The sequence below is a fragment of the Lepidochelys olivacea genome, assembly GCF_965140295.1.
Source record: "Lepidochelys olivacea isolate rLepOli2 genome assembly, chromosome: 3".
Classification (NCBI taxonomy): Eukaryota; Metazoa; Chordata; order Testudines; family Cheloniidae; genus Lepidochelys; species Lepidochelys olivacea.
In genome coordinates, this window is record NC_140413.1 from 92,533,598 (window position 1) to 92,560,657 (window position 27,060).

At 42.5% G+C, this 27,060-nt stretch overlaps 1 protein-coding gene across 1 annotated transcript in view; it reads right to left on the minus strand.

Annotated features, from left to right (window-relative positions):
* The window catches only part of MAN1A1 (mannosidase alpha class 1A member 1), a 210,604-nt gene that overhangs the window by 140,054 nt on the left and 43,490 nt on the right, over positions 1-27,060 (minus strand). The window contains exon 2 of the mRNA XM_084624798.1: positions 19,271-19,367. Coding sequence (XP_084480924.1) covers positions 19,271-19,367 — 97 coding nt within the window. The remainder of the gene's footprint in view (positions 1-19,270; positions 19,368-27,060) is intronic.

The following is a 27,060-nucleotide window of genomic DNA, read 5'->3' on the forward strand; positions in this document are numbered from 1 at the left end:
TTTTCCAATGCAATGTAGTCCACACAGTTATGAATGTAAGAAGAGGTGATTTGTGAAAAAGACACCAAAAGGTTGTCCCCACTGTAACTTTGAGGATCTCTGGACTAGAGAAGAAGAGAGTTGTTAAGCTATGTTATTGACTCAAAAATTGAAACAGAAGACAGCCATTAAGTTGCCAAAAAGAACACTAAATCCAATAACTAATAATGTCAGATAAAATTAACAAACTGAAAGAAAAAATAAATTTACTGCTCCAAAACAACTTCCCAGATATCAAAGCTATCTAAGACAAACAGTCTAAAAAAAAATGGGGAAGTAGACAGCAGTGTCTATCAGCCTGTGGTGCAAGACTTGCAGGCAGGTCACACATGTGGGTCTGCTGGATCATTATCTCTCAGGCTGAAAAACAGAGTTTCAAAAAAATCCCTTAGGCACTAGAATGAAGAGGCAGTGAAGTAAAGTTCCCTTTTTCCCTTACTCTGCAGCATTTCTTCCTCCTCTACCAGTGCTGTACTCAGCTGGAATGGAAAGAAATCAGCTGCCTTGATCTCACAGCACAGTGCAAAACCAACTGGGGGAGGAGCAAGGAGAGGACCATCAACACTTCCCAACACCGTATCACCCACGACGCCTTGTATCCCACCTTGAAACATCCACTATCCAATCCAGCATGCAAAACTAGGCCCCAGTCTTGTAATCCTTTGTGTCCACAAAAGAATACAGGATGAGTTACATCAAGAAATCATGACTTTTCGTGCAGGGTTTCTGAGACAAAAAGGAGAAGTTTTAAAATGTCGGAAGTTTGGCATACACCACTAACAGATGGCCTTTCTAAAAGCAGTGCAATTGTCCTCTCTTGTGCTAAGGGAAAGGTAGTTTTTATGGTTACTAGGGCTGTCGATTAATCACAATTAACTCAAAAAATTAATCACAATTAAAAAAATAAATCAATCACAGTTTTAATCACACTGTTAAACAATAGAATACCAACTGCAATTTATTAAGTATTTTGGGATTTTTTTTTTACATTTTCAAATATACGGATTTAAATTACAACTCGCAATAAAGTGTACAGTGTTCACTTTATAGTATTACAAATTTGCTCTGTAAAAATGATAAATTTTATTTTTCAATTCACCTCATACAAGTACTGTAAAGCAATCTCTATCATGAAACCAACTTACAAGGATAGATTTTTTTTGTGTTACATAAGTGTACTCTAAACCAAAACAATGTAAAACTTTAGAGCCTACATGTTCACTCAGTCCTACTACTTATTCAGCCAATCACTTAGATAAACAAGTTTGTTTACACTTTCAGGAGATAATGTTGCCTGCTTCTTATTCACAATGTCACCTGAAAGTGAGAACAGGCGTTTGCATGGCACTTGTGTAGCTGGTACTGCAAGATATTTACATGCCAGATATGCTAAACAATCGTATGTCCCTTCATGCTTCGGCCACCATTCCAGAGGACGTGCTTCCACGCTGATGAAGCTCATTAAAAATATAACGTGTTAATTAAATTTTGACTGAACTCCTTGGGGGAGAATAGTAGGTCTCCTGCTCTGTTTTACCCACATTCTGCCATATATTCCATATTATAGCAGTCTTGGATGATAACCCAGCACGTTTGTTTTAAGAACACAGCAGATTTGACAAAACGCAAAGAAGGTACCAATGTGAGATTTCTAAAGACAGGTACAGCATTCGACCCAACGTTTCAGAATCTGAAGTGCCTACCAAAATCTGAGAGGGATGGAGAATGCTTTAAGAAGTCTTAGAAGAGCAATATTCCGATGCGGAAACTACAGAACCCGAACCACCAAAAAAGAAAATCAACCTTCTGCTGGAGGCACCTGACTCAGATGATGAAAATGAACATGCGTCGGTCCGCACTGCTTTGGATTGTTATCAAGCAGAACCTGTCATCAGCACGGACGCATGTCCTCTTGACTGGTGGCAGAAGCATGAAGGGACATGTGAATCTTTAGCGCATCTGGCATGTAAATATCTTGCAATGTGAGCTAAGAAAGTGCCATGCGAACGCCTGTTCTCACTTTCAGGTGACACTGTGAATAAGAAGCAGGCAGCAATATCTCCTGAAAATGTAAACTAACTTGCTTATCTAAGCGATTGGTTGAATAAGTAGTAGGACTGAGTGGATGTGCAGGCTCTAAACTTTTACACTGTTTTACTTATGAATGCTGTTATTTTTTGTACATAATTCTATATTTGTAAGTTCAACTTTCATGATAAAGAGATTGCATTACAGTACTTGTATGAGGTGAATTGAAAAATACTATTTTTTTACAGCACAAATATTTGAAATAAAAATATAAAGTGAGCACTGTACACTTTGTATTCTGTGTTGTAACTGAAGTCAATATATTTGAAAATGTAGAAAAAAATATTTAAATAAATGGTATTCTATTATGCGATTAATATTTTTAATCATGCAATTAATGGGGATTAATTTTTTTAATTGCTTGACAGCCATAATGGTTACTTAATTCTTTGTATTTCTGTGATAAAGTCTTTGATAGTATTTGTTTAAGATGCACTAAGGAAATACGACTAATATTTTAGACCCTGTTTTACATTACTTCCATAACTAGAATGAAGCAACTAATGTTTTGCCATTTTCTCAGCTATCACTTCTACAGAAGTGGAAGAGGCTCAGCCAGGGCACAGAACACACTGTAGTAATTTAATAATCACGAGTGTACATTTTATGGAACACTGCGCTCAGACATGCTACTATATGTTTTCTGTATCTGTATCCTGGCCACATCAAACATGGCTGCCTCAGTTTCTCATTTCATCTAGCCATCAACAGCTGGTACAACTTTTATTCGATACAAGAAAAAAATACAAACCTGATTATGTATAATAAGAAGTTATCCTGGGCTAACAGACAGGAAGCAACCTCGCATTGATAACATATTAAAATGTCTACTAGCAGGAATCACCTGCAAGTTTTCTAAGTATACATACAGTACTACCAAGAACACACTGAATTTGTTATCCTCACTATACGTGGAAACATAGAAATGTCGGACTCAAAGCTAACATTTCTGTACATCTACAGCTGTTGAAGTGCTGAGGTAAAAGCTGACTCAGATTTTAAGAAGCTGACTTCCTAGATTTAAAGTTCACTAAAAGGTTTTTTTTCCTAGATGGTACTCCAATATATTGTTAGAGATTAAAGTTGCCAAGGGTGATTAATTATTAAAAATGCACGAAAGCTAACTGAGACATTGCACCCCACAATGCTTTATGGGAATATGCTTATGAATGTATATGACATAACTGGAATATGTTTTATGCTACATATGCCATGTAACATATCTCTGTAAAGGTTATGATCTACTGAATATATTCATCCTATTTGTACGCATGTCATTTTTGTACTCGAAGTTATGAATACTGGCTGTGTACTTGCTTGATTTTAAGTAGCCTTAGAAAAGCATTTGGTCAGCTTCTTGAGAAAGGAATGTGCAAATTAAGTGATCAATCAAGAAACACTTAACGAACAATGGATCTTGGAAGATTCCAATCCACATAAGAAGTCTTCCTGGAGACATTCAATATAGCATGTGGGCAATGGCTGCTGCCTGTAAAAACTGAGTCATGCATGGACATGTGACTTGCCCATGTGACTCCAAAACTCCATCTTGGAGCTGGACTTTGCTTATGGGAGAGGAGGGGTCACAAGAGAAAGTCTATTTAAGCCCCTGGGAGACCCCTCCATTTGGTCTTCAGCTGACTCAAGAGATAGCCTCTTCACCCCCAAAGCGTACCTGAAAAAAACTGCAACAAAGAACAATAACTACAGGGGGTGGGACTGATTGCTGGACCAAGACTAGAAGGAGGCTAGTCTGTAAAAGAGGCTTATTGGAACATCTCTGACCATGAGATTTTATCTGTCTTCATCTTAATGTATTAGGCATAGGCTTGCGTGTTTTATTTTATTTTGCGTAGTAATTCACTTTGTTCTGTCTGTTATCACTTGGAACCACTTAAATCCTACTTTTTGGATTTAATAAAATCATTTTTTACTTATTAATTAACCCAGAGTATGTATTAATACCTGGGGGGAGTGGGGGGTAAACAGCTGTGCATCTCTATCAGTGTTATAGAGGGCGAACAATTTATGAGTTTACCCTGTATAAGCTTTATACAAGGTAAAACGGACTTATTTGGGGTTTGGACCCCATTGGGCGTTGGGTATCTGAGTGTTAGAAACAGGAACACTTCTTAAGCTGCTTTCAGTTAAGCCTGCAGATTGTGGGACGTGGTTCAGATCTGGGTCTGTGTTTGTACGTGGCAAGCGTATCTGGCACAAGCAGGCAGGGTTTTGGAGTCCCAAGCTGGCAGGGAAGGCAGGGGCAGAAGTAGTCTTGGTACATCAGTTGGCAGCCCCAAGGGGGTTTCTGTGATCCAACCCGTCACACCAACGTTTGCAAAACCCTAGTTAAAAAAATGGCTAATCCCCTGCAGATTTCAACACTTCAGATTAGTTTTTAATCCAGTCATTTGGTAATAGTGAAAAATGAACCGAACACTTTCAATCCAGTGAGTCTTCTTAACTGACTCTTCAGTTGACTGTTGTGTATAGGAATTGGGCAGTATACCTCTAGTTTGGGGTTCCTCTTCTCTTGAAGAAGGCATCTAAATCTAACATAGCAGCAGTGTATTTATTTATTTAGGCCTCCTAGATAAAGGTTTGTATATAGTTGTTTTATATGGCTAAGGGGAACTCAGCTATGCCTATGCAGGTTTCCTCATATTCTTAATGTTGCATAAAGAGCAGACAAGGACTTTGGTGACTAGGCAGACTTCTGAAAATGTTACCCATGGCATTTAAGAGCATAAGATTTAGAGACCACTTAACAGACCAACAAAAATCCAGTAGTTTAACAAAGGTGACCATATAACGAAGCGGAGCAGAATTCTACTTAATATCTTTGCGGATGTGTCCTAAGATGGCGGTTATTTAATACAGCAATGTAAGCAAACTGATAACCCACCCCAATATAAATACAGTACACATACTGAATGCAGTCCAACAAAGAAACCAAAATCAAACAAAAAACTTACACCTTCCAGGGTTTTTACTTCATTGTTAACTTAAATAAACCTTAGGCTAAAGCGCTCTCCTTCGACTGGCTGTGCCTATGATTTTTTTCCTTGCATGTCTAGCTCCCTCTGCCTTGGGAAGGTTAGGGGTGGGGTGGGCAGACACTAACTTTTCTTCTTGAATTACAATTAATAGGATTCCTGTGGTTAGTCCACAGAGATAGTACAGAACTCTAGCATTTTCACAGTGGGCTCCCAGATCAAATCTGCTTAATTTACTAATAACTTGAGTTTTCTCCCCCATCAAGCTGCCTTCTCTGTACACCCCAAACGTGAAAGTCAAAGAAAGGATTCTTTCTGGCTTATAAATCAGCATTAACATTTTACAATTTGAACTTAATTTTTAGGTTCTCCCATAGATGAATTGGCTCTGTAGTGCTAAGAAAAATAAACTTTTAGCCAGTAAATTTACCAGTGAGAGTGAATACAAAGATGAAAATCAATAAAGTGCAGCTGCATTTGAGTGTCCAACACTGTAGGAGTTAAGTCTAGTCCAGAGGTGGGTAAACTCCGGCCCGGGGGACTGTCCTGCCTGGCCCCTGAGCTTCTGGCCCACAAGGCTAGCCCCTGGCCCCTCCCCTGCTGTTCCCCCTCTCACTGCAGTCTCCGCTCACTGCTCTGCCGGGCAATGCTCTGGGCAGCGGAGCAGCGAGCTCTTGAGGCAGCGCAGCTGCAGAGCCCAGCCTGACCCGGTGCTCTGTGCTGCACGGCTGCCTGTCCTGGCGCAGCCATGCTGCCAGCCACCGGTGCTCCAAACAGCACAGTAAGGAGGCATGGAGCGGGGGGGGGGGGGGGGTGTTGGATAGAGGGCAGGGGAGTTCAGGGGTGGTGGTCAGAGGGCAGGGGAGTTGACAGGGGTTGGGGAAGTCAGAGGGAAGGGAACAGGGTGGTTGAATGGGGGCAGGGGTTCTGGGGACGGGGGGCAGTCAGGGGCAGGGGGTCTGGGGCAGTCAAGGAGACAGGGTGGTTGGATGGGGCAAGGGGGGAAGTCAGGAAGGTGAGGGGAGAGTTGGATGGGGCAGCGGGGGGTAGTTAGGGGCGGTGGGTTCGAGGGCCGTCAGGGAACAGGGGGGTTGGATGGGGCAGAGGTCGGGGGGGGAGGGCTGTCAGGGAGCGAGAAGCAGGGGGGGTCCGATAGGGGGCGGGGGCCAGGCCATGCCTGGCTGTTTGGGGAGGCACAGCCTCCCCTAACCAGCCCTCCATACAATTTCAGAAACCTGATGCGGCCCTCAGGCCAAAAAGTTTGCCTGCCCCTGGTCTAGTCCCTGCTCTCCTCCTTCCAAAATCAGTTACCTTAAAAGTGCACACATTTACCACCACTATGATTTTATCACATCCTTTCCTTCCCCCTCCCACTCTCACTAATACTCCCGCCTCTGAAATTACATTTCATTAAATTTACTTGAAAACTGTGGCTGTGGCTTTCATTTTTGTATGAAAGATGGGGGCAAAAAATAATGAGTCTTCTTCATCTTCCCTCCCAACACTCCCACCCCTCAAATCTAGTATTCAATTGGTTTTGGAAACTCACCAAAATATCTCAGAAGGGTTTTTCAAGACTTACTGTCAGCTATAGAACTATTGTATTTGCACATTAATAGTATTAAACATACTGCAGAAGCAGCAAAGGCACAATCCTCTTGCGGAGCAAGGTGAGAAGGGACAAAAGGAAGACTAAAGGAGTTATACCAACGCCTCTAGCAGTAAATTCTCCTACTTAGACAAGCCCTAAAAGTTCTAACTTTTGTCTCTCCAACACCCAGAAGCAGAAAACTGTAGTGTTACACTGTCCCTATTTGGAGTCGGTGCCTTCCTCATGGCCAAGCAGTAGCCATGGAATGAACTTGCATGTTGCCATGGACAAGCATTGTTAATTATATGTACTACCATAGCGTCTAGAGGCCCCAGTCCAGATCAGGGCTCCACTATGCTTTACCCTGGACAAACACGTACTGAGCAAGCCCCCCCTGTGCCAGGGAACCTATAGTCCATACAAGACAGAGTGGAAAGGGAAACAAAGGCAGAGAGGAGTAAAGTGACTTTCAAAAGTCACACTGAGAGAAGGTCAGTGACAGCCAGGAATAGAACCCAGGTCTGATTCCCAGGCCAATGCCAAATTCACTAGATCATACTGCCTTCCATATGCAAAAGCTGCAACAAAGATATAATTCTTTCTTGCAGTAAAACCCCATAGGAAAATGTTCTGAAATGATGATCCCTACAAACTTAAAACCAGACTGCATGGCTAACACAGATCACCTAGAGCTAGGGTTGCAGATTTTGGTTGGATGTATTCCTGAAAGGTTCATCACATGACAATCTTTAATTAAAAACTAATCTAATTCCTGGAGGGTTGGCAACCCTAAGAAGTCTGAAAACAGTGTTAATTTTAAAAGAAGTTTCCCAGTAATGGCAGGTTAAAGATTACTGAGATACCAGGATGTTACATGCATATTGGTTATTTACCGACATATCAGTACTCCTTTTACTACACATATACATGCTAATAAGCAGATTCAGTATAGTTTCAGGGAAAGCGGTTGAGGGGAAGGGAAATTGTCTGGAGGAGAAAGAACAGCAGAACTTACAGAGCTCTTTCTACAATGCCAAAGACCATTTAATTTCTCCCTACTATTCATAAAGCAGCTAGGATTTTCAGTTCTGACTTTCACCTCATATTTGACATTCTCTACATAATGTCAGTTAATCCCCATTTCAAATGGGTCAAACTAATGCACTTTGAGGAAGACGCATACTGTAGCATAGTGCTTTAATTAGTGAAGAACTGGTTTCCAACATGACTAGTTCATTTCCTGCAATAACTCTGACTGCTACAGGAGATAAGAAGTTTATTAGGTCAAGGAGGGAATTAAGACAGAAATGGAAAGATGTGTATGTTTGAAATCATACTAAATAGAAGTCCTACGCTACAAGGTGACAGTGTCACTACTCCATACCAAAACTAAGTATTGAAGACTTTAAATAATTTTCTTTCTAAAACCAAAACGTACGTTTGGTTTTTTTTTAAAAACCCAGATTTCAAAATTGTTTTTGTTTTGCTCTGTTACCATTTTTGCCACTGAATGCAATAAAATAAGTGATATTCACAATTCCTCTCTCCTACTTTCAATTCTTTTTTAAACTACTAATTTCTCAAAAGCTGGAGATTTTGAGAAGTCAGAATAGCAAGAAAAAAAGCCAGTCTCAAAAATGAAACAAAAATGCCCTGCATATAAGTCATGCTAGTGCATTTAGTGGCAAAAGTGGGGGAAACCCTGACATTTCTGTTTTTGCTGAAATATTAGAAGCTTTCAGAATCCTAAAGCTTTGCAAGAAAGTTTCCAGTTTGAAAGAAAAGAATTTTTTGATAAAACAACAGCCTCACAAAACTTATGGCTAGCTTTACCCCCACACTCTTACTACACCACAGCACTCCCAGACTTAGAACTGAGTTGCAGCATCAAGTCAGCACTGGAGGAATGGGATGTCCACATCAAACAAATATACTTGACTGTGGAAAGCTTTGGGGGGGGATGTTAAGAACCCCCAAATAACAAGCAAGAGACAGTTTACTACTCCCAAACTAATTTTCACCAAAACCCAGAAATCAGTATCGGAAATCCATTAGAAGATTTTTAACAATCCTCCCCCGCTCCCCTCCTCTTCCCACAGGCCTACAAACTTAGGCCACATCTACACAAACTTTTGCCAGTATAGGATTAGGATTTTTAAAACATTTTTATACCAGCAAAAACCCTAATGTAGATGCAGCTATACCAGCATAAAAGTGCTTTTGCCAGAATAGGCTATTTTGCTCAGGCAACCAATATCAACCGTAGCAGGAAAAATACCCTTGTCGGTATAAGCAGCTGTACAGATCTAATACTAGGCTGTCCCTTCTATCATACGCATACATAGGACTCTACAAAATTCATGGTCCATGGTCACAGGATTTTAAAAATAGTCAATTTCAGATATTTACATCTGAAAATTCATGCTGTGATAACAATAGGGGTCCCAACCCAAACGAGAGTTGTGGGAAGGTCTCAAGGCAATTGTGTGGGGGAGGGGGGAGGGGGGAATCACAGTTTTGCCACCCTTACTTCTGCACTGCTGCTGACAGAGGTGCTGCCTTCACAGCTGGGCAGCCAAAGAGCAGCAGACAGCACAGAGATGTGGGTCGCATGTTATGGGAGGGGTCATCCCTTTTTTAGTGAGTGGGGCTGGGATGACCTTTGGGTTGGGTGCCTGCCCAGAGCCCCATAGTCAGGTAGGTGCTGTGATACCCCCCGCACACACACTGTGAGCCCAAAGGCCCCGTTAGCCCTACCCCCACTTCCAAGTGCTGGGCCTGGAGCTGGGGAGAGGCAGGGCCGGGAGCAAAAGCACCGGAAACTGTAAAAATGGAGGGGCTACTGGTGCTGGGAGGCTATGCTCCCCCCTTTTTAACATGGCATAGTTTGGGAGGGCAGGAGGCAGCATTGCCCCTCCCCCACAAACAGCAAACCTCAGGAAGGTGTAGAGCAAAGCCAGCAGGGGCTGCGCTTTGCTGCAGGGGAGCTGTGATCAGCTCCCCTCTGCAATGCACAGCCCCTGACTATGCCACTCTGCGCCCACCCACCTATGCCATGTTAAGGGGGGGGGAGAATGGCCCTCTGGTGTCCCCAGTTCCAGCACCGGTGGCTGGGGGAGCACAAGCCAGTGGCTCCTACTGTGCACCCAGCTCCAGCTGCTAGTGTCAGCTGGGCTGGGGAGGGAGGGGACTTCCTCTTCTGCAAGGTAAACATCATAAGTGGCAAAATTAATAAAATCACAAAATTCCCCATTTTCTGAATGTCTAAATTTCAGATGGAAATGACCTAATAAATCAATAGGTTAAGATTTAAAAAATTAAGTCTTAAAACCTTGTTGTGGTAGTCCTAAGTCTTCCTTCTTATACCAATTTTGTCAACTTCTTTTCTCTGTGTGTGTGTGTATATGAAAACTACCTAACGCACCTAATCTGGTTAAAGTCATAAGTGATTGTACCCTACTATCCTATGAGCATGGTTATGATTTTGTCAAAGAAATCACAGAAATCTTGAATTTGAATGAAGTCTGAAATCTTGGAAATGGCTGTTAAAAATTTTTTTTAAAAAACTACATTTCATTAGGTCCCCCCAAACCAAATTGCATTGGGACTTGGATCGCAGCAGCACTCAGGTTGGGCCCGTCCTCCGTTCCACAAATGGAGGCGGGGCAGATGGGCCCAACCCGAGTGCTGCTACAATCCCGTGTGCTAGGTTGCAATACCTGGATAGGGAAGACTGGCACAGCCCTGAGGGACAGGAACTGCCACCCCAGGTTGAACTTGCACTCCAAACCATGCTACTCCCAGGCTTCATCCTTCAGCACCTGGGTATGTTGATGTAGCAAAAGCTACATTTCTCTTTCTCCCTCACACACACACCCGCCGTCTGCCATGAAACTTACCAAAAATTTGTGGGCCAAAAATCGTAGCCTTACCGCTGAGAAATATGGTTTATATAATCATTCTGGTCCCAGGTACACTTACTCTGGTCATCCTATCCCATCATCCTGCTTGCCATAACTGCCATCTTACTTTATATTTTGGTGGAGAAAAGCTTAACCTGGAACGGTGGTGTGAAGTACAGAGGAGAGTATGCACATGTCACGTAAAGAGCCTCACTAACATCCACATTCAACTTCACTTGTTAAAAGCATCTTTTATTTTCCCTCTCAAAAGACTCCAGGATATGAACAAATGGTGATTTGCAGGTGGCTTGACATTCCAAACGAGGACTGCCATACTCCCAAGTCCAGTTTTATACATCCAAAATTAAGTTTTGAAGGTGGAATGTCACTTGCATAAGTCTTTTCTGTGTCCTCTCTGTTAATCTGGATGGATTGGTATATTGTCTGTTTGACATTAGCACCACTGAATTATAGCTCTGGAAGTTGGCATTCTACAATAAGGGCCTGAAGTCCAATCTGTTCCACAGCAGACACTCACTTTTCATGTTAAATACAATAGAACTTAACTGAACCAATTAACTTGGAGAGGAGTAAGGTTCAAAATTAACCAGCTGGTTAATAAGTTATACTTAGGCTTTAACTTATCACCACGAATGCAATTGTAGTTTAGAAATCTTGTGACACAAGATACCAAAAGCCAGAAAGAATAAGGTTTAGTACTCAAAGTAAAGACTCCTTACTGCAAACTGAGGGTACTAATGACGACAGTCTGAATTTAAGATGGACTTGCTTGGTTGTTGAAGAATGGCTGGAAGATCCTTGGGTTCACTAGCGGAGATCCATTCTTAAAAAACAACCCTCCCAGGGTTACATTCCTGACCAATTCCATTTCGAATTTCTTTGCAGCAATCAACTGGTTGAAACAGTTGAAGTCTAACTCTTTGATCTTCCCCCCCCCCCCTCAGAACAACAAGTGGATAAGCACAGATGTTTTTTATGACTACAATTATATATAGTATGTGAGTAAAAGGAGGAGAAAAAGCTTGTATGCGTCTGAAGACAATAAATGCAAAATAATCTATAAAGCTTTTTACTGTTTTATGGTCCAAAATATTGTCAGGGAGGGAAAGAGCTGGGGGTGGGGGGAGGGCATTTATTGAAGTCTAATCTGAAGTTATATATACTCCTACCTGCCTGAGGCCACTGTTAGAAACAGTTCCATGATTTCCCCCTACTAGAGACCCCAAAGATTTCAGGAGAAACAGATGAAGATTCTAGTAGATTTGGTGCTTTCTGGTATTATAAGGAGCAATTAGACCAAATGAGAGCCAGTGTTTTACTCTACTTCCCTTGATTCTGGGCAATGGTGGATGTAGTTGAGGTATCTAGAGGAATGACTTTCTTCACAAGTAGTGCAAAGATATACTTGGGTAAGAAATTTAGCACTGCAATGAGACAGGAAGCTTTGGTGCGCCAAAGCATCTTCTGGGCCTGATTTAGGACACTTTCAAGCAACAGAATCAAAGACTTGTGCCTGATTTCAGTTAGAGGCCATACCTTTCTATAATATTATAGTCTTTAGTTATGCATGATATAGTATATGAAATTAGCAGCCAGTTTACAATACATAAGGCCCAAATCCTACACACAGCTTTAAAAGGGGCACCATTTGGTAATTTTTTTTTCCTTCTCTTCCCCATCCATACCTGAAGGATTTTAAACACAAAGTAGATAGCTACTATTGAAATGAGCGGTGGATATTTTCAGAGGACCTTCTAATGCTTCCTTCTACCAAGTAACTTCATAGGCTCATGTTGGTTTATTTTCTTGATGGACAAGACCAATACCAAATAGATGGCCTCCAGAAGGAACCACATGACAATGTGGTAACGCATTATCTGCTCCATGATTTCTTCAGTGCTTTCATAGGTCTCTGAAATTTTTCCCAGTATTAGAGACCCACGCACTATTTTTGGTACCAGGTTCATTTTCTCATCCTGTTTATCACAGGCTACATTGACTAAAACGGCTACATTTCACACAGATTCATTGGTCTCCAGAGCTTTAATTTTTATGGTGGCCATTTTAAGTGGGATATGTTCAATTTTTTTTCTTGTTTATTAGTCTCACGAGTAGTTTGCACCAGCCACTCAGATCTAAATCTTGCACTATTATATCCACAAGCATAATTAGCAAAGTGATCTGTCCATCATTGTCAAACTTCAAGCAACAATATAGCTGTTATTCTTCCTTGACACATAAAAGTAAAGGTTAAGTATAACACCTCACTTGTTCCACAGTGAAGAATGTCTAGCATGACCTTTGCTAATGCTATAACCACAGATAAGAAAAATTTCAAAGTACAGTACATCTTTAATAATTTTCCTGCATGTCTGTCTGATGTCATGAAGGATTACAACCCCTACTTAGACATCTTGTTCTTATGATTTTATGGCTATTTCTTATTAAACTACTGGTCTCCGGTTTTCAGATGACAGATTATACTATCTGAGTACTGGAACAACTTATACTGGATGCAAAATGACAACAGTGGATAAACTGCATTATAGCCCCTTATCAGAATTTACTGAAAAGGGATCCATCCTGAATCAATTAGTAAAGGTGAAATTTCACTTCTGTTTTATGTACATCAGAAAAACAGGGATTTAAAATTAGACCCAGGTAACATTTTAAACTATTTCATTTAACTATTTTAGTCAAATCAAATATTAAACTTTTCAAACAGCAATTAACTGAAACGAAAAAAAAAACAGTGTTCTCATAAATTTATCAGAAGGGTAGCCATGTTAGTCTGTGTCCACAAAAACAATGAGGAGTCTGGTGGCACCTTAAAGACTAACAGATTTATTTGGGCATAAGCTTCTGTGGGTAGAACACCCACTTCTTCAGATCTGAAGGTTTCTTACCCACAAGGTTTACGCCCAAATAAATCTGTTAGTCTTTAAGGTGCCACTGTTCTCATAAATTTAAAGACTACAATAACGTTTCCCACACTTTCGAAAGCAGCAGACCTCCCTTCAGGAAAAGGGAACAAATCATGCCCCTCTGGAAACCTTGTGCATTTCTAGGCCTATCCAAAAAATAATCGTCTTCATAATGACACATCCTCTTTTCTTACATGCTTTGATAAGCAGTGAAATAGTTAACTGTTGACATTTAAATTATTATTTGACATCTGAATTAGCACCCACTGAAATGAATAAGTTCATACTTCAGCTACTGTTCCTGGCTCCTTGCAAACTCAGTATATGCCTTCACAGCAGAGTTAACCTACGTGATCAGTACCCAGCTGTGAGCACCCTGGTTAGTCTAGACTGGACATGAGCAACCCTACAGCTAAGTCATATCTGTGTTACTGTGTCCTCACTGGTTCTTCATTCACCTACATGTGTCTCTGGGGGCATATTCCATCCTTCTTTGTGCTGAGAAACTAGGATTCTTTCACAGTTAGTATTGTCAATTGCAGAAGAATTTGTCTGTTCTTCAGGAATAGCAATGGAAGACTATCAGCATTTGAGTGATTTTTGTCTGTGTCCTCACTGGAAAGTGGGTGGATTCCAGTTTAGGCTTAAATGCACCTCCAAACCCAGATAGAGGTTTTTGTATGTGGATGCCGTTGAGCTAAAAACCTAAGAGTCTGGGCTGACTCTGCAAAGAAGACATACCCTCAGATACTGTTGCACTGCTGACACTTGGATAGCTTCCAATTTCTCTTTTCACTCACATATGTTGGCAAGTGGCATGTGTGTGCATTTGGTGCAAGCAGTCATGGCCCTCAAAGACCACGCAGGAGCTCTTGAGGCCAGAGTGGCTGAACTGGAGGAGCTAAGGAAGAAAGACTTTCTGGGACAAAGTGGAGAAGTCCGACCCCTACTCTGACAGCCTCTGTGCTGTTGAGGAGGAAAAAATTCTAATTGGAGAACATCAAAGTGGAGTGGAAGGAAATGATCCCATAGTTGAGACTCTCCTTCCAGATGATGTCATAGTACCCTCTCACACTGAGGACACCCCTCTGGATGAGGGGACCCCAGTTATTAGGAAGATTGGTAATAGTAATGGGAGATCATAGGAAATATAAATAACTGTTTGTAATCACCTGGAGACCCTCATGGAGGTAAACTGCCTGCTAGGTGCAAAGGTTGCTGATCTCTTGAGACATGGAGTCCAAATTTAGGTTGCTAGATATGAGATTAAAGCCTAGGACCTCCATGGTAGCATTCTCCAAAATGCTTCCAGTTCCATGCATGTGTCCAATTAGACAGACAGAACTGCAGGATCTCAACATGCAGATGAAACTATGACATAGTGAGGAAGTTTTTAGGATTATTAGGAATTGAGGAATATTTTTGGGAAAGGAGGAGCCTATATAGGAAGGATGGGCTCCACCTAAACCAAAACAGAACCAGATAGCTGACATGTAAAATTAAGAAGGTTATAGAGGAGTTTTTTTAAACTAAGGGGGGTCGGGGAAGCTGACAAGTGCAGAGGAGCACACTTTTTGGGACAGAGACATCCCTTAGGGGAGGATCTTTTAATGGGGATTCTCTATATCCTATTAAAAAGGACAGGATAGAAACTGATAAAATACAGGTAGTAGCTGAAGAGAAACAGAAAGATTACATCACATGAAGGCAGACCACTATATATTGATACATTTTATAACTGCTTATATACAAATGCTAGAAGTCTAAATACTAAGATGGGTGAACTTGCGTGCCTGGTATTAAACGAGGATATTGATATAGTAGGCATCACAGAAACCTGATGGTATGATGATATTGGGACAAAATATATGTGAATGACAGAGTAGGTTGTTCTGGTGGGGGAGTGGCACTATAAATGAAAGCATGCATATAGAGTCAAATTCAGTAAAAATCTTAAATGAATCAAACTGTACCATGGAATTTCTATGGATAGAAATTCCATGCTTGAGTATAATAGGAATATACTACCAACCACCTGACTAGGTGGATGAAAGTTATTACGAAATGCTCAGGGAGATGAGAAGCTATAAAAATAGAAAACTCAGTAATAGTGAGGGATTTCAACTGTCCCCGTATTGACTAGGTACATGTCAGCCCAGGATGGGATGCACAAATAAAATTTCTAGACACTATTAATGACTGCTTCTGGAGCAGCTAGTTCTGGAACTCACAAGGAGAGAGGCATTTTTTGATTTAGTCTTAAGTGGCACACAAGAGGTGAATATAGCTGAACCACTCAGTAATAACAATAGCGTAACTAAATTTAACATTTAAAATATACCAAAGCAGCTCCCACAGTAGCATTTAACTTCAAAAAGGGTAACGACACAAATATGAGGACACTAGTTAAAAACAGAAATTAAAAGGAACAGTGACAAGAGTGAAATGCCACCCAACTGCATGGAAACTATTACAAAACACCATAATTGAGGCTCAAATTACATGTATACCCAAAATTAAACAACACAGTAAGAGGATCAAAAAAATGCAATGGCTAAACAAAGTAAAAAGAGGAAGTTAGAGACAAAAGAAAATTTAAATATTGGAAGACAAATCCTACTGAAGAAAATAGAAAGCAGCATAAACTCTGGCAAGTCAAGTATAATTATAAAGGCCAATAAAGAATTTGAAGAGCAACTAGCGAAAGACAAAAACTAAACAGCAAAAAATACTTGAAGTATATGAGAAGCAGGAAGCCTGTCAAACACTCAGTGAGGCCACTGGATGATGGAGGTGCCAAAGGAGCAGTCTAGAAAGACAAAGCTGTTGCAGAGAAGCTAAATGAAGCCTTTGATCAATCTTCACTACAGGAGGATGGGAGGGAGATTCCCACACCTGAGCCATTTTTAGGTGACAAATCTGAGTAACTGTCCCAGATTAAGGCATCAATAAACGAAGTTTTGGAACAAACTGATAACCTGAAAAGTACTAACTCACCACGACCAGATGGTATTCATGCAAAAGTCCTGATGGAACCGAAGTATGCAATTGTAGAACTACTAGCTGTGGTATATCACCGATCACTTAAGTCAGCCTCTGTACCAGGTAACAGGAAGATACATAATGTAACACCAATTTTTTTAAAAGGCTCCAGATGCCATCTGGCAATTACAGGCCGGTAAGCTTAACTTTCAGGCAAATTGGTTAAAGCTATAGTAAAGAAGAAAATCATCACACAAACAGATTAACATTATTTATTGGCGAAGAGTCAACATGACTTTTGTGAAGGGAAATCATGCCTCACCAAATCTATTAGAATTCTTTGAGAGGGTCAAACAAACGTGGACAAAGGTGATCCAGTGCAGATAGTGTCAAAGGTTTTCTGAAAGTCCGAGTATAAGGTCCTTCACCAAAGGCTCTTAAGCAAAATAAGCAGTCATGGAATAAGAGGGAAGGTCCTCGCGTGGATTGGTAATTGGTTAAAAGACAGGAAAAAGGGTAGGAATAAATGGTCAGTTTTCAGAAGGGAGAGAAGTAAATAGTGGTGTCCCCCAGGGGTCTCTACTGGGACCTGTGCTATTAGACATATTCATAAATGATCTGGAAAAAGGGATAAACAGTGAGATGGCAAAATTTGCAGACACAAAATTACTCAAGATAGTGAAGTCCAAAGCAGGCTATGAACAGCTGCAAAGAGTTTTCACAGTAGTGGGTGACTGGACGACACCAAAATAGCAGATGAAATTCAATGTTGATAAATGCAAAGTAATGCACATTGGAAAACAATCTCAGCTATACCCACAAAATGATGGGGTCTAAATTAGCTGTTACCACTCAAGAAAGATCTTGGAGTCATTGTAGACAGTTCTCTGAAAAAATCTCCTCAAAATGTGCAGTGGCAGCCAAAAAAGCTAACAGAATGTTAGGAACCATTAAGAAAGGGATTGAGAAGACAGAATATATAATGCCACTATATAAATCCATGGTACGCCCACACCTTGAATACCACATACAGTTCTGGTTTCCCCATTTCAAAAAACAGATATTAGAAATGGAAAAGGTACAGAGCAGGGCAACAAAAATTATTAGGGGTATGGAACAGCTTCCAGATGAGGAGAGATTCAAAAACTGGGACAGTGGTCTCTTTTCCAAGGTGAACAAAGGGAAGATATGATAGGTGTCTATAAAACCATAAATGGGGTGTAGAAAGTGAATAGGGAAGTGTTATTTTTTACCTCTTCACATAACAGAAGGAAATACATCTTCACACAACGCGCAGTCAACCTGTGGAACTCGTTGCCATGGGGTGTTGTGAAGGCCAGAAGTATAACAGAGTTCAAAGAAGAATTAGATAAGTTCACGGAGGAGAAGTTTATCAATGGCAATTTACCAAGATCATCAGAGATGCAACCCCATGCTCTGGGTGTCCCTAAGTTTCTTACTCCCAGATGCTGGGACTGGACACCAGAAGATGGATCACTCAATTGCCCTGGCCACTGTCAGAAAAAAGGGTACTGGGCTAGCCGGACCACTGGTCTGACCCGTTATGGACATTCTTATGTTCTCACCCCCCTTCCCACCACCCCATTCCTCCCCTCTCTCACACACACACACACACACACACACACTCATGATCTTTGAATCCTGAGGGGAGTAAAACCTGAACTTCTGGAAATGTTGCACTAGAATACTTAATTCTTGAGGATTTGCTAAATGCTGCACTTAGGCTGTTTTAGGAGGGTCATCCAAAGATAATACAATTTTTCATCTCTTCTCCCATTTCAAGCAAAATATAAATGTCCTATTTTTACATACCATACACATGCACATAGCTTCACATATTTTTGTATCTTTCTAATAAATCAAAGCTATGCATCATCTTGCGGGCATCAGGAAATTAGTTCACTTTTACTATTTCTAGAATAATGAAGGCTAACAATAGTTTCTATATTCTAATGAGCAATTTTCAGGTTTTTTCCTGTTGTACAAGGTTTAAGCCAATATTAATCTGTGCATAAGGAAGCAGTGTTCTCCACTCAACCTCCCCTTTAGCTGCTGCTCTTCTTTTCAGTTCTGCACCATTTCTAAATTTAAAAGATATTTCTAAAATGCATTACGTTAGTCTTCTGTCCACATTCTTCTTCCAATACAGCTGTAACTTTTTCAAGCTAATTTCAGGCTGAAGAAATGTTTAACACTAATTTATAGCTATATCTCTCGCAACATTTATGGGTACAACTATAGGCCATCTCAGAGAAGAGAAAACCAGTTAAAGATTTTCTCCATTTCAAGTCAATTAACAGGTCACTCACTCCTCGCCAGAAGATACTTGTGAAAGTTCCACTTTTGCACTTCCATGGAAGTGGTAGCTACATCCCTGGTCTAGCATTTAATTTTTATTTTTTGTTTTTACCGTGTGAAGTGACAAAGTGATCTGAATCAGAGTAGTGTAATACAGTGCAATTACCTACATATGGTATAGCGCCGATATGCTTCATTATCTTCATTCAGAGGAGCAAGATGACATAACTTGTGACAAGGCAATGCAGCTGTCACCTGAGTCTGTTAACTACTATACAAAACATGCTATGCAAAAAACATCAGTATCACTACAGGTGGGAAGAGCACGTGTGTCACCACTGTAATCTCCTCAACTGATTTACTGTCCTAACATACATGTCACTAAGTACAAAAGCACAAACTACTCACCAAATAAATTGCTTGAATGTCCTTGCTTAGATATGGGTTTCAGTTCATTTAATCCCCAAGCGTAACGCTTATAATTATCCCAGGAATGTTTCATCATCTGGAGGGAAATGAAAGCAGGATTATAATGTTGATTTAACAAGAAAACATAACAGTAAATACTGAGAATATTCTGTATTTTCAAGAAGTGTTGAATTTATTTACGCATTGAATTATGGTTGTATGTATTAGAAGTGTAAGATATTTCATCAAACAACAATTTAACAGCACTGTGTTACTGATGCGATACTATGGTTATACTAGAGGTTCCATTTCAATTAAATCCTCAAATTTACAATAGAGACCAATTAATTCTCATCAAGATGAAATTTGATATATACACAGTATATTAATTCAGTTAAGAATTTTCCTTGGGTAAATGGCTGGAACCAAGACAAGTAAATATTACTTTGAAGACAGTCTGACATGCATTCTCCTGGAGCAGGAGAGCGCAATTTTTAACAGGTCAAAATTTGGCAAAGATTAAGAGTAGTTTTCAATATCTGGCAAAGAGATTGTGGCTTGGATACAAACCAGCTGGTTCAAGATCCGTACAAGTAACATCAGCTGAAGCGGGTTAGGCAAAATACGTGGGGGGAAAATTGATATCGCTACCATAGCTGCTCGCTGCTTCATTTGAGAAGATATGTTGATATTTTAAAATTACTATAATTTGCAACAGTGAATGGAGAGAGGCAGTGTCATACTAAATACTTTGCTGCTTCTGGATGTCATTTAGCGGCAGTAGCCAATGCTTTCTTTCTATAATTGAACATTCACACTAATGCAAATATATACCCATATCAATAGGTATGTTGGTCTCTGAAAGTACTAAACTCATTTTGAGGAATTCCATTACCTCAAGGGAAGATTACTAAGGCCTGAGCTACACCAGCAAATTAGAGCCATTTAACCACACTAGTCCGGGGCGCAAAAATAAATAAATAAAATAAATAAAAATCCATGTCTGAGTGGTGTACTTAAACCAGCCTCAGCCCAGGTATAGACAGCATTAGAGCGACAGAAGAATTTTTATGTCGACCTAGCTATTGCCTCTTGGAGAAGGGGATGACCTACACCAACAGGATAAGTCCTCCTGTCAGCATAGGTAGCATCTACACTGGTTCAGCTGTAGCATTTTAAGTGGACACAACCTCTAAAACACATGTCGTCACCTGAACAGAATATTTCTTCAAGTGTGTTGTTTTCTCAGAGCCACAGAACCTATATATATGAACACTAAACCACACCTAGCCAGACCATGATGCTTCTCTGGAATGTACTGAAGCGGAGGTTTGTAAAACGTGGGATGTGCCCCCCAGATGGAGAGCACATGACAAGGCTGTCGAACAGACACTAGTACCTGATGGGGCCACACTGAAGGACTGGTGTCAGGAGCGGGTTTTGTCTGGCAGAAGTGGATGGGGCTATGAGAGCGCGTCTCAACTGCTGGAACAAGGCTCCTTGCCAGTCTTGCTACCTCACTGCTGCAGCAGCCACCAACTAGCAGTTGACCTTCTCTGCTGGGGAGACCAAGCAGAAACTCTGCAAACAGAGAGCAGAACTCTGGACCCCGGGAGTACTGACCCCCTTGCTGGACAGTGCTACCTCCTAATCCCAGACCTTCAGAATGGCTCCATCTACACAAGTCTGCTGGACTGGTGAGGACCCATCACCACTCTCTAGTTAGGCTGGGTCCCTATGCCCACCCCGCTTATCTGAATACCCATCTTCCAGCAAGTTGGATTCAGTCCTGGAAGGAAACTCCTGCGTAAATGAGGAGGAGGAGGAGGAGGGAGGCCTATGTCAATAGGACAGAGCTTGATAAAGGGATGGCAACAAGGTTGCTCCTCAACACACACAGTGCCCTCTTCTGGGGTGGTGGGGGGCAACAGCTCCGACAAAGCTAAGTGAAAAGAAAATGAGTACTTGTGGCACCTTAGAGACTAACAAATTTATCTGAGCATAAGCTTTCGTGAGCTACAGCTCACTTCATCGGTGAAGTCCGATGAAGTGAGCTGTAGCTCACGAAATATTATGCTCAAATAAATATGTTAGTCTCTAAGGTGCCACAAGTACTCATTTTGTTTTTGCGAATACAGACTAACACAGCTGCTACTCTGAAACCTACAAAGCTAAATGTTTCACAGTTAGCAAGCCATTAAGATGGATGTCTATTTATACCTCTCAAATAACCTTTTCATAACAAATACTCCTGTGAAATATTAAGTCAAGTGGCAGCAAGATATTTTTATCCCCCCCGAGCTGCTCTGCATATATGTAAACCAGAAAGTATGTTAACCAATAATTTTTTTCACAATCTAGTTTTAAACCAGGGGTCAGCAACCTATGGCACGCTGCTGCCTGCCGGGTCCCAGCCACCGGTCCCGCTCAGCCCGCTGCCGAACCCAGGCCAGGACCCTGGAAGGCAGCAGCGTGCCATTAAAAATACTGCCTGACCCAGCTGGCTCTTCTTTGCTCCCCCGGCCAGGTTGAAGAAGCTTGATTCTGTTGGCTGCTGCTGCAAAGCAGGCAAGCTCCCTCCTCCCCTGCCTATTACCCCAGCATTCGGGGTTCCTGCCCCTCCTCCTCTTCCTCCCTGCCGCCAATCAGCTGATGGCCCTTGTACGGGAGGAGGAGAAGCAGAGCCCTAGCACGCTCACTACTCTGAGGAGGAAGCGGGGGCGGGAGTGGGGGGTGGAGTCAGGGTATATCCCCTCCAGGCCCCTGCTGTGAGCCGCTCTGGACAGGGGGCTGTGAGCCCCCCAGCCCACACCCCCCGACCCCCGCACCTCCCCCCCCCACACACACACACCCAGCCCTCCGCCCTGACCCCCGCACCTCCCCCCCCCCACACACACACCCAGCCCTCCGCCCTGACCCCCGCACCTCCCCCCCACACACACACACCCAGCCCTCCGCCCTGACCCCCGCACCTCCCCCCCCCACACACACACCCAGCCCTCCGCCCTGACCCCCGCACCTCCCCCCCCCCACACACACCCAGCCCTCCGCCCTGACCCCCGCACCTCCCCCCCCACACACACCCAGCCCTCCGCCCTGACCCCCGCACCTCCCCCCCCCCACACACACCCAGCCCTCCGCCCTGACCCCCGCACCTCCCCCCCACACACACACACCCAGCCCTCCGCCCTGACCCCCGCACCTCCCCCCCACACACACACACCCAGCCCTCCGCCCTGACCCCCGCACCTCCCCCCCACACACACACACCCAGCCCTCCGCCCTGACCCCCGCACCTCCCCCCCACACACACACACCCAGCCCTCCGCCCTGACCCCCGCACCTCCCCCCCACACACACACACCCAGCCCTCCGCCCTGACCCCCGCACCTCCCTCCCCCCCCGACACACACACACCCAGCCCTCCGCCCTGACCCCCGCACCTCCCTCGACACACACACACACAGCCCTCCGCCCTGACCCCCGCACCTCCCTCCCCCCCCGACACACACACACCCAGCCCTCCGCCCTGACCCCCGCACCTCCCTCGACACACACACACACAGCCCTCCGCCCTGACCCCCGCACCTCCCTCGACACACACACACACACAGCCCTCCGCCCTGACCCCCGCACCTCCCTCGACACACACACACACAGCCCTCCGCCCTGACCCCCGCACCTCCCTCCCCCCCCGACACACACACACACCCAGCCCTCCGCCCTGACCCCCACACTTCCCCCCCTGCACCCCAACCTGCTCCTTTACCTCCAGCCCTGTGCTCAGTGCACTTCCATCCTCAGCTCAGTGCAGAGAGAGAGGAAGAGACTGGGCTAGAATCAGGGAGAAGGTAGGTACCCACTCTGTGTGGGCAGGGCCGGGATCCCAAACTGGCAGCAGGCTGAGCGGGGACAGCAGCCGGAACCCTGGCTGGCAGGAGGCGGCAGACTGAACCCCAGACCAACACTGGGCTGAGTGGCCGCGAGCCCCAGGCCCCGGCCGCGAGCCCCGGCCGCGGGCCCCGGGCCCCGGCCCCGGCCGCAGACCCCGGGCCCCGGCCGCAGACCCCGGGCCCCGGCCGCAGACCCCGGGCCCCGGCCGCAGACCCCGGGCCCCGGCCGCAGACCCCGGGCCCCGGCCGCAGACCCCGCTCAGCCTGCTGCCAGCCTAGGTGAACGGACCCCAGGCTGGCAGCGGGCTGGCAGCGTAAGATCAGCATTTTAATTTAATTTTAAATGAAGCTTCTTAAACATTTTGAAAACCTTGTTTACTTACATACGACAATAGTTTAGTTATATAATATATAGACTCATAGAAAGAGACCTTCTAAAAAAGTTAATGTATTACTGGCAGGCGAAACCTTAAATTGAAGTGAATAAATGAAGACTCGGCACACCACTTCTGAAAGGTTGCCGACCCCTGTTTTAAACAAAGAAAAATCTCCCTGTAAAGTATGTTTCACGAGGCTTCAGCCAGCATCAGTTACAATCTTGTGGAATCATTATAGAGCATTCACTAAGAAGTTAACATAATTCAGAACTTTTAAACTGACACTAGTCTCCAGTATCTCTCAAATCTCAAACGCCAGCTTCATTTGAAGCATATATTTCTTGTAATGCCAACAGCAAAATGAACTGGACACAAATCACATTTGTGATCTAACATTCCATTTTACAATCAACTTCACCACTCTGAACTCACAGAATACATTCTTTAACAGGGGCGTGAAAGTACCATTACATGTATACCTACATTCAAATAACCTCAAATGTTTGACTAACAATATGGGAATTCAGAGTCAATGTTGCTTATCTGTCTACTGCCTAATGACCCTTTATTGTAGATGGTGTCCGGTGACATATAGGCTACAAATGGAACAAAGGAGTTAAAAACTGAAGGGAGCATGTTATATACTGATCGGTGTCTTGACCGTCCATCAAGTCTACACTTATATCCAATAATGAGCAAAGGCAATAAAACCTTCTTCAGATGGTGCTTGTTAACTGTTGAAATTTCTATTTACGGGAGTACACTAGCAATGCTGGACAAGTTAACAGCCTCAAAATTCTGTCACTCACTAAGGGTATATCTACACATACCGTGGATCAGTGCTGCAACAAAGACCCGCTAAATCAACCTCAGATCACTCTCGTCGACTCTGGTACTCCACCAGAACGAGAAGCATAAGGTAAGTCAACTCTCCCATCGACCCAGCACAGTGCATACGCTGCAATAAGTCAACCTAAGCTACATCGACTCCAGCTATATTATTCACATAGCGTGAGTTGTATAACATAGGTTGACTTAACCCCGTAGTGTAGATCTTCCCTAAATGTTTGCAATTCCCACCGGCTTCAAAGTTGTATGCCTGCATCCAAGAGAAATATTTGATCTTTATTCTTGGGGATTTTCTGACTAAAACAGTTTGTAGCAGGCTGAACCAAGGTAAAGTTGCACTGCAGCAGTGGAGGCCTGTCTTCATTAAGGGTTTGCATAGGACTCAATTTCCTTAGCATAGACAGGGCCTTACTTACTGTCATTTTATTTCATTTTTAAAGCCAAACCATCCACACTGGTATAAATATGAACAAGAGGAGAATGGATATTTGCTTCCTGTCTTTTCTTGGCTTTTCATTGAGTTATTATTCCATCCTCCCCTAGAATCCAGCAAGCTTCTAGAAGAAACACTCCTGCAGGGCCACACCACCTGCAGCTACAGAGCAAGAGGACGTGGTGGTGGGAATCAACTTCAGAGGAGCAGGTGGGAGAGCAGCATAATTCCTGAACACCAAAAGTTAGTTTATTCAGGTTTCCTTACCCTAGCCCTGAGGTCTGCACTGGGCTATATCCATTCTCCTTCCTCCCCTTCTGTAGCATGTAAAATTGCTCTAAGAGTAAAGTGTGGCTACAGAAGGATGAAGGGAGAATGAATATACCCAGTGCAGACACCAGTATATTTTGTTACTTAAAATAATTGTTTTTCTGTAATCTGTATCTTCAATATATATCCCAATATTATAATTATACCCTTGGGATGGGAAAACATAATCCTCACTTCAATACCCAGTTATGGACCTTAATCAGCACTACATTCTTGTACTCTCTAATACACCTGTGGTCAGATCATGACAAATATTTGTTTTGACCAAAACTTGGCAACTCAATTCCACAAAAATGGGCAAGATTCCCCCCTACCCCATTTTGCAATGAGTTCTGCTTTTGACATGGACTGAAATGTGCTTTATTTAGATAATACTTTCTACCCTCTCCACACATTTTGATAAACTTAACAAGGTATACTGAAATCACCCAAATATTAGACTGAAAGCTGGCTAAAGAAGAAAGATAGAGTTTGTAAAGTTTAGTTTAAACACCAACACAACCATCAAATAATGACAGTATAATTAACATGATTTAATAGGAATCCTAGTTGTCTACTTCATTTAAACAGAGCAGCCCTGACCCCTGAATATCAGATTCTTAACTGCTGATCAAGAAGGATGCTCACTTTCTGCATCTGGGCTCAGCACCTTCCTTTTCAAAACAGCAAAGAGTATTTATATGATATAAAATATTATCTAACAGAGGAATTTGACCCACTGGTGTTGAAATAATTGAAAAATGGCTAGGTCTGTTAGCCAGACCATTGAATCCATCATATTTTGTACAAGACAGTGTATCTTCTACCTAGCGACAGCAGAAAAGAGTAGTAGCAATTATTTTTCTTCTCAGAAACAAATTCTGCCCTGAAAGGTTTCCCAGAATACTTCACAACAGTTTTCTGGAAGGCGAGGATACTTTTATTATGCTCCACAGAGACTTCTGCATATTGCTTGTATTTTACAAGAATCACAATTTGACTGTACTAAGCACTTATCCTAATTATTTCATCTGATGTTCAGATGAGTTTTGTCATTATGTCATGACAGCTTAGAGAAAAGTCTTTTATTTGGTTTCACGGAGACACTTTCCTAATGAAGCAGAAGAGAATCAGAATACTTATCTTTCTGGTTACTAAATATTGCAAGGATACAGGCTGGGTTGTGTTAATAAAAGACCTTAGAAAGACCTTAGCTTTTGTGGTCTTCTGTAGAGCCATTCAGCAAGTAGAGAAAAGCACATATGTTACAGACGTACAATAGGTGAAGTGCACCAAATAGTCAAGTCCCTGGCCCAGAGGAACTTACAGTTAAATGGAATTAGTCGACACAATACAATACAGTGCAGTATGGTCTTTATAGCTGGAATGCTTAATTTAACAGTTGAGCCTTCCTTTTAATCAATAAATGTGGAAACACCAGAACATGAACTGGAAGATTGTATTAGGATTAGCATTAGGAGTGATATTATCATGCCTTAACAATGCCTTAACTTATCATGCCTTATGTTAAAATCAATCAGTGATAAACATGAATTTTTAGTTTTCAGTGTTGTTGCAGCCATGTTGGTCCCAAGATATAAGAGAGACAAGGTGGAGGAGGTAATATCTTTTATTGGACCAACTTCTGTTGGTGAGAGAGACAAGCTTTTGAGCTACGAAGAGCTCTTCAGGTCTTCATGAGTTTTTAGTAGTCACATACAATCATTGTGCAGAGTTGAGTGTATGTGACAAAGACCAGCTTAGAAAACTAGGTAAAAAGTTACCATTTAATATCATTAAAGACACATTCGTCAGTTTAATCAAGTCAAAGAATAAGCATACTTGGCAAAAAATGAAGAGATCAAACTGCCTCGAAGTGAATTCAAAACTGAACTAGCCAGATATTTTAACAAGAGGACTTAAATTTTT